Source organism: Oncorhynchus clarkii, chromosome 19 (genome assembly GCF_045791955.1).
Source record: "Oncorhynchus clarkii lewisi isolate Uvic-CL-2024 chromosome 19, UVic_Ocla_1.0, whole genome shotgun sequence".
Taxonomy (NCBI): domain Eukaryota; kingdom Metazoa; phylum Chordata; class Actinopteri; order Salmoniformes; family Salmonidae; genus Oncorhynchus; species Oncorhynchus clarkii.
In genome coordinates, this window is record NC_092165.1 from 9,273,681 (window position 1) to 9,293,680 (window position 20,000).

The 20,000-nt window shown below is 44.0% G+C and overlaps 1 protein-coding gene across 1 annotated transcript in view; it reads right to left on the reverse strand.

The window, feature by feature from the left end:
* LOC139375541 (ovochymase-like) overlaps nt 1-20,000 on the reverse strand; it is a 36,879-nt gene that overhangs the window by 4,293 nt on the left and 12,586 nt on the right. The window contains exons 6-17 of the mRNA XM_071117371.1: nt 19,101-19,227; nt 18,077-18,259; nt 15,784-16,005; nt 13,673-13,813; nt 12,439-12,696; nt 11,190-11,375; nt 5,514-5,623; nt 4,598-4,698; nt 2,777-3,054; nt 1,231-1,394; nt 874-1,057; nt 30-248 (exon numbers count right to left, since the gene is read on the reverse strand). Coding sequence (XP_070973472.1) covers nt 30-248; nt 874-1,057; nt 1,231-1,394; nt 2,777-3,054; nt 4,598-4,698; nt 5,514-5,623; nt 11,190-11,375; nt 12,439-12,696; nt 13,673-13,813; nt 15,784-16,005; nt 18,077-18,259; nt 19,101-19,227 — 2,173 coding nt within the window. The remainder of the gene's footprint in view (nt 1-29; nt 249-873; nt 1,058-1,230; nt 1,395-2,776; nt 3,055-4,597; nt 4,699-5,513; nt 5,624-11,189; nt 11,376-12,438; nt 12,697-13,672; nt 13,814-15,783; nt 16,006-18,076; nt 18,260-19,100; nt 19,228-20,000) is intronic.

Below are 20,000 nucleotides of genomic sequence, written 5' to 3' on the forward strand. Positions count from 1 at the left end.
CCAAAGACCCTTACATACGGCTGTACTACCTAGGCTGGCTAAGCTGTCGTTGATGGTGACCTTGTCGTTGAGACACAGCTGGGTGTCCTCCAGGGAGAAGTTGTGGAAGTGCAGGTGGACCAGTTTACCGTCGGGCACCTTGATGTGCCACTGGCAGTGGGCACCGTTACTGTAGCTGCCCGGGTGCCCCATGCTGGACAACACGCCGCTCTCGCCAGCCATGTCCTTTGGCCCGCCGCAGCCAGATGCTACAAAGAGAGGAGGAGAGGGGATGGGAAGTAAGTTGAAGGGAGGACAGGAAGGGACAAAGAGAGAAAGAGGGGAGTCGGAAAGAGAGAGAGGGAAAGAGAGAGAAAGAGGGGAGTCGGAAAGAGAGAGAGAGAAAGAGGGGAGTCGGAAAGAGAGAGAAAGAGGGGAGTCGGAAAGAGAGAGAAAGAGGGGAGTCGGAAAGAGAGAGAAAGAGGGGAGTCGGAAAGAGAGAGAAAGAGGGGAGTCGGAAAGAGAGAGAAAGAGGGGAGTCGGAGAGAGAGAGAGGGAAAGAGAGAGAGAGGAGCAGGAAAAAAAAGATGTCACGCCACTCCAAATCAACCAAAAAGCTTAATATTAGAAACCGATTTAGACCGGTTGGAACCAGTTCTCGAGTGGCAGTGCGGTCTAAGGCACTGCATCTCAGTGCTAGAGGTGTCACTACAGAGCCTGGTTCAATTCCAGGCTGTATCACAACCAGCCGTGAGTTGGGAGTCCCATAGGGCGGCGCACAATTGGCCAATCGTCCTCCGGGTTAGGGTTTGGCTGGGGTAGGATGTCATTGTAAATAAGAATTTGTTCCTAACTGACTTGCCTAGTTAAATAAAGGTTAAATAAATAACCTACTGTGCTGTTTGTACATGTCCCTGCGGATGACATTCTCCATCCAGGGGATGTAGGCCGAGGCACGGGTGAACACAGAGGGTTTCTTGTCCATGATGCAGCCATTGGGACCAAAGCTGGTGATGCCGTGCACCTCCCAGGGAGCGTTGGCAGAGTCCTGGCACACCAGGGGACCACCCGAATCCCCCTGTGTCACATGGCGATGGTCAACAGCACTTCATATTGATGACATCATCAACACAACCATGACAAAATTAATCAAATAGTTTTTTTGTATCATGTAATCACTGCCTAAGTCAATGGATAATTTTTTGCATTATACAGTATAATGCTATGTGGGTATATATCCCACTTGAGTACCTGACAGACAGACTTGAGCTCGTCAGGCAAGGTGTAGCCCATGCAGATCATGGAGGTCTTGACCTGGAACCACCAGTAGTCCAGCTTCTTACAGGTGTTGAAGGGCACCACCGGCAGGGCCACCTGGTTCAGGGTCTCAGCCACTTTGGCATTCATGGAATCACCTGATTAAAAAAGATAGAACCGGTTAATTTATTGTTTGGTCCTCAGCTACTTTGGTATTCATGGAATCGCCTCATTAAAAAAGATAGAACCGGTTAATTTATTGTTTGGTCCTCAGCTACTTTGTCATTCATGGAATCACCTGATTAAAAAAGATAGAACTGGTTAATTTATTGTTTGGTCCTCAGCTACTTTGGCATTCATGGAATCACCTGATTAAAAAAGATAGAACTGGTTAATTTATTGTTTGGTCCTCAGCTACTTTGGCATTCATGGAATCACCTGATTAAAAAATATATAACTGGTTCATTTATTGTTTGGTCCTCAGCTACTTTGTCATTCATGGAATCACCTGATTAAAAAATATATAACTGGTTCATTTATTGTTTGGTCCCCAGCTACTTTGGTATTCAAGGAATCTCCTGATTAAAAATAAATGAGTTGCTCCACTTAATTTATTGTTATCAACTGATAGGGCTTGACATTTATTTTAGACTAATCCTTTTTAGATGCTTTTTCATAGAAAACAAAGGCTGTGTTTACACAGGCAGCCCAATTGCGATCTTTTTTTCACTAGTTGGTATCAGATCAGCTCTGAAAAAGAGCTGATTTGAAAAGATCTGATGTGATTGGTCAAAAGACCAATTAGTGAACCAAAAAAATAACAGAATTGGGCTGCCTGTGTGAACGCAGCCAAAGATGCGTACAGCGAAATCAACGTTGAAATTCAGTGGATGTATTTTCAATTGTTAACCAACAGAGGGGGTGAAAGCACCGGAAGAACTGGAACCAGGATTGGCAGTATGGAAATAGGAAAACTGGTCAAGGAATGAATTATGGTGGTTGGATGGATTGTTGTATTTTGTTGTAACTTGTACGTGCTTGTATATATTTGTAGAAGGGAAGAGTCATATGTTTTTTTCTGCCAGCAAAATTAGATCACAATCCTAATATCTTGCTCTGACTGTATCCCACTTATCTACACAATGCATATTGTAGCACCCTTAACCCAACCCCTAGCAACCTCGTCAAGAGATTTGGATCACATCATAAGGTGTTGGGTTGATAGGCGCTGGTCTGGGCTACTCCTCCAATATCATGGTGTCCTCCAATAGGAGTCACAATAAATGGCAGACATCACAAAACATCTCAAGCCCTCACCAGTCTTCATCTCCACAGCCGATGGCATTACATTGATTGTATGTTCACTACACAACGTCTGTGTCCCAAATGGCACCCTATTCCCTATGCAGTGTGCTACTTTTGAACAGGGCCCATAGGGCTCTACAGTATATAGGGAATAGGGTGGAATTTGGGACGCATCCAAATCCTCATATGAGACAAAAGAGGTCACAGCAAATCGTGGACGTCCCAAACCCCTCACCAGTCTCATCTCCCCAGCCGGTGGCGTAACACTTCTTGCCCCCCTCCAGGACCTCCTCCAGGGAGGGCAGGCAGGAGTAGGAGATCTGACCGCTGGGGGTCACTTCCCCACCCAGCCTGACGAGGGCGATGTCGAACTCCACCGTGGGCAACGTGGGGTACTTGAAGCCCTCGTGGCGGTAGATGCCCGTCACGCCGAAGCAGCGCTCCGTGTCTTCTGTGAACGTCAGGTTGTGTTTGCCCAGGCACATTTTCCAGCGCTGGAGCTCGTCAGCGTACCTGGAAAGAGTGAGAGTCACATAGATCCTAATGTTTAGTGCACTCATTGTATAAACACACACACTGATGCAGACATCCTCCTTAACATAACCACCCATAACTACATCATAGAAATTGAATGATTTGACTTGGGAATATACACTTTAAAGGATCTATTTCTATGTACAAAACCAACCACCAACCGACAGAAAAACCTACAGTGTACAGAGTTCGCTGGCAGTAGCAGCATACCATCAATTCCTATCTATCAGCATGGTTCTCTGTGACAGGGCAGAATTAACTCTGTGGGTCATTATACACAGTTGGAGACATTCATTGGACTAACAAGACCCAGCACCAGCCCTGTAACAAGTCTTAGATAAGGACCTTGGTAATGGTTGTGACAGACAGAGGCATAGGCGTCCCAAAGAACTGCCTGTCTGCATTACGATAATAGGCTCCAGACACAGGGAGGGACATTTTCTCAACTTTCATGGTCTAAAAATACTTTTCTGTTTTGTTTACTTCACACGACACAGAACAATATTATGTAATGTCAGCTCAGTGGTGTAAAGTACTTAAGTAAAAATACTTTCAAGTCCCAAGTACTACTTAAGTCGTTTTTTGGGGTAGCTGTACCTTTAGTATAGATTTTTTTGACAACTTTTAGTTTTACTCCACTACATTCCTAAAGAAAATAATGTACTTTTGAATCCATACATTTTCCTTGACACCCAAAAGTACTTGTTACATTCCGAATGCTTAGCAGCAGGGTAGGAACATTTTCCAATTCAAGAACATCAAGAAAACATCCCTGGTCATCACTACTGCCTCTTATCTGGCAGACTCACTAAACACAAATGCTCCATTTGTAAATTAGGTCTGAGTTTTGTAGTGTGCCCTGGCACTCTACAATAAGAAAATCGTGCTGTCTGGTTTGCTTAATATTAGGAATGTAAAATTATTTAATATTTTTACTTTTTCTTTTGATACTTAAATATATTTTAGCAATTACATTTACTTTTGATACTTAAGTACATTTAAAACCAAATACTTTTAGACTTTTACTCAAGTAATATTTTACTGGGTGACTTTCACTTTTACTTGAGTAATTTTCTATTAAGTTATCTTTACATTTACTTAAGTATGACCATTGGGTACATTTCACACCACTGTGTCAGCTCAATCAAATGTAAAAGGTACATTTTAAAATCTCAAAAGGTAAAAATGTATGCCAAAATCGTCTTGTTTTGTGCACACCATAGAGACATGCTGGCCTACATGTACGGTGATATGTACCTGTGACACAGTTGAGGGGAGTGCACATGTATTGGAATAGAATTACCGCCCAACACGGAATGGACCATTGACTTGAATGAGAATGTCTGTTCTAGTAATTCTGCCACTGTGTCTACGTCCCAAATGGCACCCTTTTCCCTATATATTTCACTACTTTTGACCAGGGCCTATGCGTCTCAAATGGCACCCTATTCCCTATAGGTCCTGGTCAAAAGTAGTGCCCTAAATAGGGTGCCATTTTGGACTCAACCTGTAGTTCATTCACCGTATGAAGCAATGGGCAGCTGTCATAACCCAGTTCTTATGGATGAGAGTTCCTCCGCAGGTGTGGAAGAACTTGGGCGTCTCCTGACTGCTAGGCCAAACCTGGGTAAAATAAAACATCAGCTTTTAAAGTGATAGATCACCCAAATTATTCAATGACACGTTGGTTTCCTTAGCCTGTAAGCAGTCTACGGACAAGGTACGATAGCAATCCATGCTATGGGCCATGTCCCTAGACTGCTCACAGGGCAAGGAAACCAATATGTAATTTGTTTGAACAATTCCATCAATAGTGAGCCAGTTGTGCCTATTTGTCTTCTAAAGGCCAAATCTGTGGGCAAACACACAACTACCCACACGCACAAACAAGCATAGTGTACGACGATGCCTCTGATATAATCAAAGTTGTTTTAAATAATGATGGGGTTGAGTTGAAGGGACCCTTCGCATTAAGTTTTATTAGCAGTGTGTGTGTGTGTGTGTGTGTGTGTGTGTGTGTGTGTGTGTGTGTGTGTGTGTGTGTGTGTGTGTGTGTGTGTCTGTGTGTGTGCAGTTTCAGGGTGTGTGTGTAATCCGACCCATGTAATGATGATGTCAATTAACAAACATGTCCCATCTGAAAGAAGTCTTGTCCCTGTGACTAGTGTAGCTGCATCATGATAACAGAGAATCTCATTCAAAACCTATTGGTGATATTGCCCTTGAGAGATGAGATGTTGAGTAAATGAATTCACTTGTTGTTGTAAAAAAGTTGACACATTTGTGATGTTCCCTGATGCATAATCACGTGACTTGGTTCTGGGTATATGCCTAAGACATGTTAGCAACCAGGCAGCCATTTTGGATTTGATTCTAGAATAACAGTGTTTGATGGATCTAAATGACCCTAAATAGAGTTTAGACAGACAGTGTCTCACCTGCATGGACACCTGCCAGGGCCAGGAGTGGGGGTTGGCTGGCTCTCCATTGACTATGCGGGTGTGGATGGTGGGGGGAATGGCGGGTTTGCCACATGTGGTTGGCCATTCTAGAGTAAAGGACAGAACAGTTGTTATCTTATCTGACATCAGCGATAAGACTAAAGGGTTATTGTTTTGATAGAAGTAAGAATTTTTCCCATAGTCATCTCCTCCCCTCTCCTCTCCTATTCCTTTCCTCTCCTCTCAGCTGTGCCCGAGAAGAACCCCCCCACCCCCCGAGGCAGCACGATGCACAGTCCATCTGTAAAACTCGATTTCAGCAATTGGCTTGGCAGGGGCCCGGCCACCTGGGGCCCATCAAAGGGTAAAGAATGGGGCAAAGGGTAAGAGACAACCAGAGGGCAACTGCTGCACTAAGGGCACTTCATACTACACTGTCTGCATCCTAAAATGGCACCCTATTCCCTATACAGATAATAGTATACTAATTTTGACTGGAACCCTACTGGGCTCTGGTCAAAATCAATGCACTATAGAGAATAGGGTGCCATTTTGGAACGTACCACAGTGTTTACAGCTCCAATAAATAATCTAGTTTTACTACACATCTGGGCAAATAAACCCAGGATTCTACTGTACTCTACAGACTGGCCACCTGAAGGGCTTTTGGGGGGCGTTACATGGTCTTAGGGTCGTTGTCCTGTTGGAGGGTGAACGTTCACCCCAGTCTGAGGTCCTGAGCGCTCTCGCGCAGGTTTTCATCAAGGATCTCTCTGTAATTTGATCCATTCATCTTTCCCTAAATCCTGACTAGTCTCCCAGTCCCTGCCTGTCACCACCGTAAGGATGGTGCCAGATTTCAATCTTGGTTTCATCAGACCAGAGAATCTTGTTTCTCATGGTCTGAGAGTCTTTAGGTCACTTTTGGCAAACTCCAAGCGGGCTGTCATGTGCCTTTTACTGAGGAGTGGCTTCCGTCTGGCCACTCCACCATGAAAGCCTGATTGGCGGAGTGCTGCAGAGATTGTTGCCCTTCTGGAAGTTTCTCTCATCTCCACAGAGGAACTCTGTAGCTCAGTCAGAATGATAGTCGGCTTCTCGGTCACCTCCCTGACCAAGGCCCTTCTCCCCCGATTGCTCAGTTTGGCCGGGCGGCCAGTTCTAGGAAGAGTCTTCCTAGAGGACAAAAATCAGTTAACCACCAAACTGAGGAACTCAACTTAACCTTGCGCAATACCCTAGATGCAGTTGCACCCCTAAAAACTAAAAACATTTCTTATAAGAAACTAGCTCCCTGGTATACAGAAAATACCCGAGCTCTGAAGCAAGCTTCCAGAAAATTTGAACGGAAATGGCGCCACACCAAACTGGAAGTCTTCCGTCTAGCTTGGAAAGACAGTACCGTGCAATATTGAAGATCCCTTACTGCTGCTCGATCATCCTATTTTTCCAACTTAATTGAGGAAAATAAGAATAATCCAAAATGTATTTTTGATACTGTCGCAAAGCTAACTAAAAAGCACTATCCCCGAAGTGAGGATGGCTTTCACTTCAGCAGTAATAAATTCATGAACTTCTTTGAGGAAAATAATATGATTATTAGAAAGCAAATTAAGGACTGCTCTTTAAATCTGCGTATTCCTTCAAAGCTCAGTTGTCCTGGGTCTGCACAACTCTGCCAGGACCTAGGATCAAGAAAGACACTCAAGTGTTTTAGTACTTTTAATGGCATCAGACTGAGGCTCTGCATCTGTCCTCGAGCTCCTAGACCTTAGTGCTGCTTTTGATACCATTGATCACCACATTCTTTTGGAGAGATTGGAAACCCAAATTGGTCTACACAGACAAGTTCTGGCCTGGTTTAGATCTTATCTGTCGGAAAGATATCAGTTTGTCTCTGTGAATGGTTTGTCCTCTGACAAATCAACTGTACATTTTGGTGTTCCTCAAGGTTCCATTTTTGGACCACTATTGTTTTCACTATATATTTTACCTCTTAGGTATGTCATTCGAAAACATAATGTTAACTTTCACTGCTATGCGGATGACACACAGCTGTACATTTCAATGAAACATGGTGAAGCCCCAAAATTGCCCTCGCTCGAAACCTGTGTTTCAGACATAAGGAAGTGGATGGCTACAAACGTTCTACTCTTAAACTCGGACAAAACAGAGATGCTTGTTCTAGGTCCCAAGAAACAAAGAGATCTTCTGTTGAATCTGACAATTAATCTTAATGGTTGTACAGTCGTCTCAAATAAAACTGTGAAGGACCTCGGCGTTACTCTGGACCCTGATCTCTCTTTTGCCGAACATATCAAGACTGTTTCAAGGACAGCTTTTTTCCATCTACGTAACATTGCAAAAATCAGAAACTTTCTGTCCAAAAATGATGCAGAAAAATTTATCCATGCTTTTGTTACTTCTAGGTTAGACTACTGCAATGCTCTACTTTCCAGCTACCCAGATAAAGCACTAAATTAACTTCAGTTAGTGCTAAATACGGCTGCTAGAATCCTGACTAGAACCAAAACATATGATCATATTACTCCAGTGCTAGCCTCCCTACGCTGGCTTCATGTTAAGGCAAGGGCTGATTTCAAGGTTTTACTGCTAACCTACAAAGCATTACATGGGCTTGCTCCTACCTATCTCTCTGATTTGGTCCTGCCGTACATACCTACACGTACGCTACGGTCACAAGACGCAGGCCTCCTAATTGTCCCTAGAATTTCTAAGCAAACAGCTGGAGGCAGAGCTTTCTCCTATAGAGCTCCATTTTTATGGAATGGTCTGCCTACCCATGTGAGAGACGCAGACTTGGTCTCAACCTTTAAGTCTTTACTGAAGACTCATCTCTTCAGTGGGTCATATGATTGAGTGTAGTCTGGCCCAGGAGTGTGAAGGTGAACGGAAAGGCTCTGGAGCAACGAACCGCCCTTGCTGACTGGGATTCTCTGCCTCTAACCCTATTACAGGGGCTGAGTCACTGGCTTACTGGTGCTCTTTCATCCCGTCCCTAGGAGGGGTGCGTCACTTGAGTGGGTTGAGTCACTGATGTGATCTTCCTGTCTGGGTTGGTGCCCCTCCTTGGGTTGTGCCGTGGCGGAGATCTTTGTGGGCTATACTCGGCCTTGTCTCAGGATGGTAAGTTGGTGATTGAAGATATCCCTCTAGTGGTGTGGGGGCTGTGCTTCGACAAAGTGGGTGGGGTTACAGGGCCTCCCGGGTGGCGCAGTGGTTAAGGGCGCTATACTGCAGCGCCAGCTGTGCCACCAGAGACTCTGGGTTCGCGCTCAGGCTCTGTCGTAACCGGCCGCGACCGGGAGGTCCGTGGGGTTAGCCGGTAGGGATATCCTTGTCTCATCGCGCACCAGCGACTCCTGTGGCGGGCCTTTAACCAAGGTTTCCAGGTGCACGGTGTTTCCTCCGACACATTGGTGCGGCTGGCTTCCGGGTTGGATGGCGCTGTGTTAAGAAGCAGGCTTGGTTGGGTTGTGTATCGGAGGACGCATGACTTTCAACCTTCGTCTCTCCCAAGCCCGTACGGAAGTGGGTGGGGTTATATCCTTCCTGTTTGGCCCTGTCCCGGGGTATCATCGGATGGGGCCACAGTGTCTCCTGACCCCTCCTGTCTCAGCCTCCAGTATTTATGCTGCAGTAGTTTATGTGTCGTGGGGCTAGGGGGGGTTGTTATATCTGGAGTACTTCTCCTGTCTTATCCGGTGTCCTGTGTGAATTTAAGTATGCTCTCTCTAATTCTCTTTTTCTCTCTTTCTTTCTCTCTCTCTGAGGACAAGAGCCCTAGGACCATGCCTCAGGACTACCTGGCATGATGACTCCTTGCTGTCCCCAGTCCACCTGGCCATGCTGCTGCTCCAGTTTCAACTGTTCTGCCTGCGGCTATGGAATCCTGACCTGTTCACCGGACGTGCACCTGTCCCAGACCTATTATTTGACCATGCTGGTCATTTATGAACATTTGAACATCTTGGCCATGTTCTGTTATAATCTCCACCCGGCACAGCCACCCCTCATAGCCTGGTTCCTCTCTAGGTTTCTTCCTAGGTTTTGGCCTTTCTAGGGAGTTTTTTCTAGCCAACGTGCTTCAACATCTGCATTGCTTGCTGTTTGGGGTTTTAGGCTGGGTTTCTGTACAGCACTTTGAGATATCAGCTGATGTGCGAAGGGCTATATAAATACATTTGATTTGATTTGGTTCCAAACTTCATCCATTTAAGAATGATGAGGCCATTCATCATTCTTAGGCAACTTCAAAGCTGCAGAAATGTTTTAGTACCCTTCCCCAGAGCTGAGCCTCGACACAAACCTGTATCGGCGCTCTACGGACAATTCCTTTGACCTCATGGCTTAGTTTTTGCTCTGACATGCACTGTCAACTGTGGGATCTTATATAGACAGGTGTGTGCCTTTCCAAATCATATCCAATCAATTGATTTTACCACAGGTGAACTCCAAATCAAGTTGTAGAAACATCTCAAGGATGATCATTGGAAACATGATGCACCTGAGCTCAATTTCTTGTCTCATAGCAAAGGGTTTATTTCTATATTATATACATTTGCAAAAATTCTCAAAACCTGTTTTCACTTTGTTATTATGTGGTATTGTGTATAGATTGCTGAGGATTTTTTAAAAATACATTTAATCAATCAATTTTAGAATAGGGCTGTAAACGTAGCAACATGCTGAAAACGTAAAGGGATCTGAATACTTTCTGAAGGCACTGTACATACTTACAGTGATGTTGTCCCAGGGGTTGGGCTGTATAGGGGCCTCAGTGGGAACAGGCTGGGTAAGGGTTAGGTACCTACTTACAGTGATGTTGTACCAGGGGTTGGGCTGTATAGGGGCCTCAGTGGGAACAGGCTGGGTAAGGGTTAGGTACCTACCTACAGTGATGTTGTCCTAAGGTTTGGGATGTATAGGGGCCTCAGTGGGAACAGGCTGGGTAAGGGTTAGGTACCTACAGTGATGTTGTCCTAAGGTTTGGGCTGTATAGGGGCCTCAGTGGGAACAGGCTGGGTAAGGGTTAGGTACCTACAGTGATGTTGTCCTAAGGTTTGGGCTGTATAGGGGCCTCAGTGGGAACAGGCTGGGTAAGGGTTAGGTACCTACAGTGATGTTGTCCTATGGTTTGGGCTGTATAGGGGCCTCAGTGGGAACAGGCTGGGTAAGAGTTAGGTACCTACCTACAGTGATGTTGTCCCAGGGGTTATGTTGTATAGGGGCCTCAGTGGGAAAAGGCTGGGTAAGGGTTAGGTACCTACCTACAGTGATGTTGTCCCAGGGGTGGTGCTGTATAGGGTGCTCTGTGGGAACAGGCTGGGTAAGGGTTAGGTACCTACAGTGATGTTGTACCAGGGGTTGGGCTGTATAGGGGCCTCAGTGGGAACAGGCTGGGTAAGGGTTAGGTACCTACCTACAGTGATGTTGTCCCAGGGGTGGTGCTGTATAGGGGGCTCTGTGGGAACAGGCTGGGTAAGGGTTAGGTACCTACAGTGATGTTGTCCCAGGGGTTGGGCTGTATAGGGGGCTCAGTGGGAACAGGCTGGGTAAGGGTTAGGTACCTACCTACAGTGATGTTGTCCCAGGGGTTAGGCTGTATAGGGGGCTCAGTGGGAACAGGCTGGGTAAGGGTTAGGTACCTACCTATAATGATGTTGTCCCAGGGGTTAGGCTGTATAGGGGGTTCAGTGGGAACAGGCTGGGTGGTGTCTGTAGTCCAGTAGGCTCTGAAACCTTTAGCCTCCACGAAGAAGTCAGTATGGAAACGCATCACCAACTTGTTGCCCTTAGTTGTGATGGTGGCTGGAAGTTGGTCACCACACCATGGACCTGGTAAGTAAAAACAACAACATCAGATGCTTCTACTACTACTGCTACTTCTACTACTACTACTACTACTACTACTAATAGTACTACTACTACTGCTACTTCTACTACTACTACTACTACTAATAGTACTACTACTACTGCTACTTCTACTACTGCTACAACTACTACTACTACTGCTACTACTAATGCTGCTGCTACTACTGCTACTTCTACTTCAACTACTACTAATAGTACTACTACTACTGCTACTTCTGCTACTACTACTACTACTACAGCTACTACTACTACTACTAATGCTGCTGCTACTGCTATTACTACTGCTGCTACTACTGCTACTACTACTAATGTTGCTACCACTACTACTACTGCTACTACTACTGCTGCTACTAGTGCTGCTACTAGTGCTGCTACTACTACTACTACTGCTATTACTACTATTACTACTACTGCTACTACTACTGCAACTACTACTGCTGCTACTACTGCTATTACTACTATTACTACTACTGCTACTACTACTGCAACTACTACTACTACTACTACTGCTGCTACTAGTGCTACTACTAGTGCTGCTACTAGTGCTACTACTAGTGCTACTAGTGCTGCTACTAGTGCTGCTACTAGTGCTACTACTAGTGCTACTACTAGTGCTGCTACTAGTGCTACTACTAGTGCTGCTACTAGTGCTGCTACTAGTGCTACTACTAGTGCTACTAGTGCTGCTACTAGTGACTTCATTTTCATAACAATCTGGCTCAAATTAAGATTCTACATCTGTACTACTAGTACTACTGCTTCTACTACTACTGCTACTAGTGCTGCTACTACTACTACTACCACTACTACTAGTGCTACTAGTGCTACTACTACTACTACTGCTTCTACTACTACTGCTACTAGTGCTGCTACTACTACTACCACCACTACTACTACTACTAGTGCTACTACTACTACTACTCTGTAACTTATCATTTTATTTATAAATAACCTTTCATAAAATTGGGTAACAATGTGCTGATGGTACACAAGCTGCAGCACTATTCAATCAAATGTTTAAAATCACCATATTTGTACTCACTGTGTTTTGTACTCTCAGCTCCGTCATTATAGATGTCATACGCCACCACGTTATCCAAGCATTTGGAAGTGAAAATGTCCTTGGCTTCCACGTCGAAGTGGGTGAACGTCAGAGTTATGGTCTTCCCTTTGGGCACCTCCACACTCCACATGCACTCACTGGCCGCCTTGTAATTCATAGGCCAGTTCTGAGACTTAATAACCCCTTTTAACTCATGGGAGGCCCCTCCGCATCCCTGGATCGCTGTGGAATGAAGGTGGGGGTTAGTGTGTGTACATACTGTATGCATGTGTGTGTGTGTGTGTGTGCGTGTGCGTGTGCGCTTGCCCATTCATAGGTCAGTGCGTGTGTGTGTAAGTGCATGCATGCGTCCTTGTGTGGGTGTGGGTCTGAATGATGATAGTAGGCAGACGGGATATAAACAGATTACAGTAGATGAGCTGCAGCCTCCTCAACATTAGCCAGAGAGCAGAGTAGAATTTACTCAGCAGTAAGCACAGTGTGTCACAGTGATAAACAGCCAGTGCAAGCCTATGCAATACACCCTAATGTAGCTGGTCGATCAGCCCTGGTATCTGGCTCTCCCTGTTTATTTAAAGATGGAGTGTATGTGTGTTTACTCAGATGGAGCGGGTCCGTGGAGTTTGTAACAGAAATAAACGTTTAATACATCCACTTTACATACATATTGATATCTCTTTAAATGTGGGTGTCGACATCCATAAACTGAAATGTCTGAACTACTCAAAAAAAACTGTAGTATAATGCCAGAAAACGCCAAGGTAAAACAGCAGTTGAAAACATTAAAGCTACCACATCAGAATGAATGACTTAACAAAAAACAACTCCTCCTTCAGACCTCCTCACCCCTTTCCCAACTGAAATGTCAAGCCCTCTGATAGATCAATTATAATCATGATCAAAGCATTTTCCCTCGTTTGACCAGTGTACCCTGACCTGTGCTTTCTCAGTACTTACCACTCATACTTCTCGTTCTATGACGTTGCTCCTGTCATAAATACGCCTTGGGAATCTAAAGTTCACTTTATGGCCGGTCATTATTAGTAGTGGAGCTGCCTCAGCGATATGTGTGTGTCTGTGTTTGTGTGTGTGCGCGTTTGCATGTGCATGCGCATGTGTGTGCACGTTCGTGTGCATGCGTTTGTGTGAATGTGTGTGTGTGTGTGTGTGTGTAAGCGGAGAAAGCCGGGATTATTACCGGCAATGTCCTCAGGATACACGGCCTCCCACTTGGCGGAGAAGCCTCGGTCAGAGAGACGTGAGTCGGACAGGAAGCTCAGGGACATCTTGTTATTGGCACTGACCACCACAGGGGGAAGGACGTAGCCACAGTGTGTGCCTGGGATGGAGAAGGAACAGAAATTAGGAGTATTGGATCGGAGGAGAGGGAGAGGGAGAGGGAGAGGGACCTATTACTAATATAGAAACATAAGAGTAGTAACTACAATTTCAAATACACAAATGTTAATTTCCATGCATACCAATGTTGGTCTAGCAAAGATATGGAATAATTAGACATTCAATAGACATTACAGAGAACAGACAGATTTCTGATGAGGCACGGTCTTCTCATCGATAAAGAACATGTTAGTCATAATGTAAATATAACCTTGAAAAATAAGACACATCAATCAAATGGTTTCACGTCACCTAAAGGTCTAAGGGTACAACATCTCAGAAAACATACTCATTTACTACTCCCTACGCTACCTCAGTAACTATAGATTTTTTAAAAGAAGGAGATCAGAGTTCTGAAATGACACAGCACCAACTGAAGCACGTACAATGGCAGCCTGGTGTTTTGCTCCTGTACTTGTTAGGTTTAATGTGTGCAGTCAGGGGCCAACCATGCCCTCCTGCTGAGCCCTGCTCCCCCTGGCAGGGGGTCGCGCCTGTTCTGACAGTTAGAGCTCCGACAGAGACCTCTGGTGAGGAAGGAACTGACCGTTGCTCACACACACACACACACACACACCCCCACACACACACGCACATGCACACACACGCACACGCACGTGCACATAAACACACACACACACACACACATGGAAGGAGAGCGAAATATCTGTCATCCTAAGATGTTTTGACATCAGCTTGAACATCACACTGAATAGGGTGTAGGGAGAAGTTGCACCTAGATGTGAATCGTGGGTCAGTTAAAACATTTCCTCACTAATGCTTAAGGTTAGGATTGGGGAGGTAAAGCTGATCCTAGATCTGTACCTCGGGGAAACTTCACCCCAGAGCACTAAATAGTGTTCTTTGGATTTTGTTAGGTTCTAAAATGCTGAGTTTACGACTTCAGCGTCTTCCAGGGGATATGTCTTCTTTAACGCAGAAACAAAGCTGTTTCCTTTCTTTCTGCCCCCCATTTTCTCTCAACTTAACACACACACACACACACACACACACACACACACACACACACACACACACACACACACACACACACACACACACACACACACACACACACACACACACACACACACACACACACACACACACACACACACACACACACAGCAGGTGTAATTGTCTCCACTCTACCTCTGCTACAGAGTGTTGTGCCAGAGATAAAACTATCAGACTCCAGCTTTCTGATGTGAATAACAAGGAGGTCACATTTACAGTTCCCTAGCCTCGCTCCTTCTCTGGGGAGAGATCCTAATCAACAGCTTTACTGCCCTGAGGACAGGAGACAGGCACTGGCACACTCAGCATACTAGCCTAGCTTGGTGCTTGGCGCTCTGTCCAGTAGTCAAAGTCCCCCCCCCCCCCTTTTAATTTCAAGCAACGGGGCACATTCTGCTCAGCATATGCTTATCTGCTGTCTCTTGCTACTTGATTTGTTTGTTGTGTGTATGTGTGTGTGTGTGTGTGTGTGTCTCTCAGTTGACAAACAGCTTGTTTGGGAAATACGAGGGGGAGTGGGTCCATAGGTTATCGCCTGGCCCCCACTGCCGCCATTTGGGGGTTTGGCATAGTTTGGATGGGCAGGCACATCTTACTAACAAGAAACTAGAGGCTGGTAGCCATTTTGGCGTTTGGCTACATATACTGTAGGTGGGTATTGTGGGTGGCTTGTCTTATCAATGGACTAATGGCTGTCAGAGAATACACTGGGTGCCATTTTGGGGCTTTCATAGAGACCGACGAGCAATTTGGACGGTCCATCTGAGTTTACCAAACAACAACAACAAACAACTAAAAGTGTCTGTCCTCTATGACACCATTTGGAGCCATTTTGGATCTCCATAATAACACATTAACAGGGGATCCAGGTTGGGTGGACAGGCTGTAACTTACCAAGCGCCTGGAGGCTGTCAGAAACTACAAGCTTGTCTTCGCCACACTGGCCCGCCTCTCCCGTGACGGACATGTCTGTGACGTGCAGTTTGACCAGGAAGCCTTCCGGAGCTGTGATGTTCCAGGAGCAGTGAAGATTCCCGGGATACGCATCTGGGAATCCCATAGAATGGATCTCCCCTTTACGGCCAAACAGCGTTCCGACACCACCGCAGCCTGAGTCTGTAGCAGAGAACATGAAGCTTGGGTTAGTGATGAATGAACAAAGCTTAGGGCTATGGGAGACTCCCTCGAGCACGCACACACACAAAAACGACACACCCACCCTATTGTTTTGGCTGCATTCATTCTTATTTAAAGGACAACTCCACCCAAAAATATGTTTTGGGTATTTGTTTAATTAGTCTATTGTTGACATAGTCCCAAAATGTTTTGCTTGTCATCAATCAAGTTTTCAAGATATGTAACTTTCAAAATACAGAAATCATCCCCGTATGATGCATTTTGCATCATATGATGCTGCGTTTTGCTTCATATGATGGGATGGTTTCTGTACTTTGAAAGTTACATATCTTGAAAACTTGATAGCTGACAAGCAAAACGTTTTGGCACTATGTCAACAATAGACTAATGAAACAATCACCAAAAGATAGTTTGGGGGTGGAATTGTCCTTTAAGCTGCCTGTCAGCCTTTTATCATTGTGTTTATGTTAGGAGAAAGGCAGCGATAACCATTATGCCAGCATATCACACTGGTGATAATTTACCAACAAACACTGCTCATCAATCAGCTGGTTTATACTGATCTTCACAACATAGCCAACAATTTACATCTGTTCAACTGCGTCCCAAATGGCACCCTATTCACTATATACAGTAGTGCACTACTTTTGATAGGGCTCTGGTCAAAAGTGGTGCACTATATAGGGAATAGGTTGTCATTTGGGATGCACAGTTGGAGTATGGAAGTTGCTAGAGGCAAAGTTATGCCTGCTATGTATGCCTGCTGTGTGTAATGTGGACATAGTTTAGCAATTTATCTCGCTGAGGAAATCAATCCTTCTATATCATTTAAATGAATGAAAAACTAGAAAAAGAGGCGAGTTTTGACAAAAATGTTCTGGTGAGGAAGGTTTAACAACATCGATAGTGTTGCTGCTGCAAGCCACTGAATTCCAATCAATTATACCACGGAGAGAGCTCACATATTTCAACTGGAGTCAAGAGGAGGAGGAAGGAGGGCTACCTGCAGAAAGTCAATACGGCTGTAACTGTGGCATACCAAGTACTCGGTCTATATGAAAATCACAATTAGAAATACAGGCTAATTCCTAGAAGGGGCATATAACCTCTGAACGCGGCAATCTGACTGGTCCACTCATAGATATAGAACTGATATATTGTCTATGGGTACACTCATAGATATAGAACTGATATATTATCTATGGGTACACTCAGAGATATAGAACTGATATATTATCTATGGGTACACTCATAGATATAGAACTGATATATTATCTATGGGTACACTCATAGATATAGAACTGATATATTATCTAGATATATTGTCTATGGGTACACTCATAGATATAGAACTGATATATTATCTAGATATATTGTCTATGGGTACACTCATAGATATAGCACTGATATATTATCTATGGGTACACTCAGAGATATAGAACTGATATATTGTCTATGGGTACACTCATAGATATATAACTGATATATTATCTGTGGGTACACTCATAGATATAGAACTGATATATTGTATATGGGTACACTCATAGATATAGAACTGATATATTATCTATGGGTACACTCAGAGATATAGAACTGATATATTGTCTATGGGTACACTCATAGATATAGAACTGATATATTATCTATGGGTACACTCATAGATATAGAACTGATATATTAATAATGGGTACACTCATAGATATAGAACTGATATATTATCTATGGGTACACTCAGAGATATAGAACTGATATATTAATAATGGGTACACTCATAGATATAGAACTGATATATTGTCTATGGGTGCACTCATAGATATAGATCTGATATATTGTCTATGGGTACACTCTTAGATATAGAACTGATATATTGTCTATGGGTACACTCATAGATATAGAACTGATATATTGTCTATGGGTACACTCATAGATATAGAACTGATATATTGTCTATGGGTACACTCATAGATATAGAACTGATATATTGTCTATGGGTACACTCATAGATATAGAATTCTATGTTATTCTATGGTTTTCCCCGTAGTGTACTCACCGGTTATAGCTAGTGTTGTGGGCATCATGGTGGTAGGTTTGACCGTGGTCGGGATGAGGCCGGTCTTGGTGAATGTGGCACTGAAACCCTTGGAGGTGAGAGTGGCATCGGTTTTGAAACGAACCACCATCGTGTTGCCACTGGAATCCAGGCGGCCTGGATTCTTACTACCACAGAATCGACCTGTGAGAAAACAACATTTCACTGTTCAGAAACCCCTGAAGAGTTCGATTAGGCCACTAATCAAACTACACAGTTAGTTATAATAACCCAAACTCCAATTTGTGGTACACTGATGTAAAACCTGGGCAGGCCTTATGCACCACTTGAATTGACCAAACAGTGACACCAATTATTATTTGATTAATTCACACAAGTATTATACAGGTCTCCGCATACATAGTAAGCTCAATAATAACTATAAATACAGCTATTTTGCATCATTTCTGTTTGTAGAGATTACATTTACATGCCAGTCTAATTTGGGAACCTCTCTCTATTTTTCCATCTTCCTACCCAAAACCTTTAATGGACATCATATCTTATTCATGCAGCCTGAAGTGAATTTGAGTGTTGCCGTGTGCATAGTTGATTTCACTCCCCACAGCCTGTTTCAACTGCCAAGTGCTCCTGTTGCATGTCGATTAAGATACAATACCTCCTAAAACTAGTTCATTAGTAAAGTTGCTCAAATTGTGAGACTTAAGAGTATATTGATTGTGGGTTTGGAGGATTGAAGAGGTTGCACTCGTTGTCACAGTCTCTCTGTTCTCATAATTAAAAATCCATGAACAAAAGTAGCCTATTTTAGAAAATGAATATTTGAGTGTACCCATATTACGAGGGTAGGGTATAATTAGGGTATTTTGACATATTATGAGACTAGTGAATAAGTACATTTTGAGTGTTGGCCTACACATATTGTGCAACAGGTGTGTAGGCCTAAGTATGTCTGTACTATAAGTATCTATACTAGTCCAACTGCTGTATACCAGAGTTAGCATAACACAGAGTGATGTCTTACCCAACATGGCGGAGCCGGTTTTGTGGCCATCGTAGACATCTACGTAATCTCTACAGGCCTCAGGGACCAGGTCGAAGGAGGAGAACGTCAGTCTGATCTTCTCTCCCTCTGGTACAGTGATCCTCCACTGTGGACCACATGCACATACTATTTTATTTCACCACACATTTCGTACACAAACATATCCATTTAGTTTTTACCACAAACATCCATTTTAAACACGAACAAATTCATTTAGTTTGACCACAAACATCCCTTTTATACACAAAGATATGCATTTTGTTTGACCACGAGCATTCATTTCATACACAAACACATCCCTTTAATTTGAACACAAACATCCATTATATTTCCATTACTTCATCAAGCATTCAATCAATTACAAAGATTAAATCAATGATCAAAGATCAACGATTCAATCAATGTCAAGATAAATCCATTATATAACCACATGCACCAACATGAGTCTGATATTCCTCCTAGTAGATTCTGGTGGGGGCGGGGTTTTTGGCACACAATTGAACGTATTCATATTCCAAGGCAGGGGCTTTCTAATTAAGGCACAACCTTAAGAAAAACATTACGGATAGAAGTGACATCTCTAGAATAGACTCAGTCACTCGTCAGCAGGAAACGGGCAAGGGTGTCCTTTCTCTACATTTCATTTCTATCTACATTGCTTTATGCATAATTTCTACTCAATGTTCCCATCCATCTCTTTCTCTCTCCTTCTGCCTGGAGGGTGCCCAGGTTGCAGACGGCTGCATGCGCTGCATATTGACACGAGTCATGAATAAAAATCATCCAATATCTCCTGGGCTGTGACGGTTTGGACAGGAGCCCATCCGCCTCAACATCCAAGCCAAGGAGGAGACAGAAAGCAACATGAGCAAGCCAGAT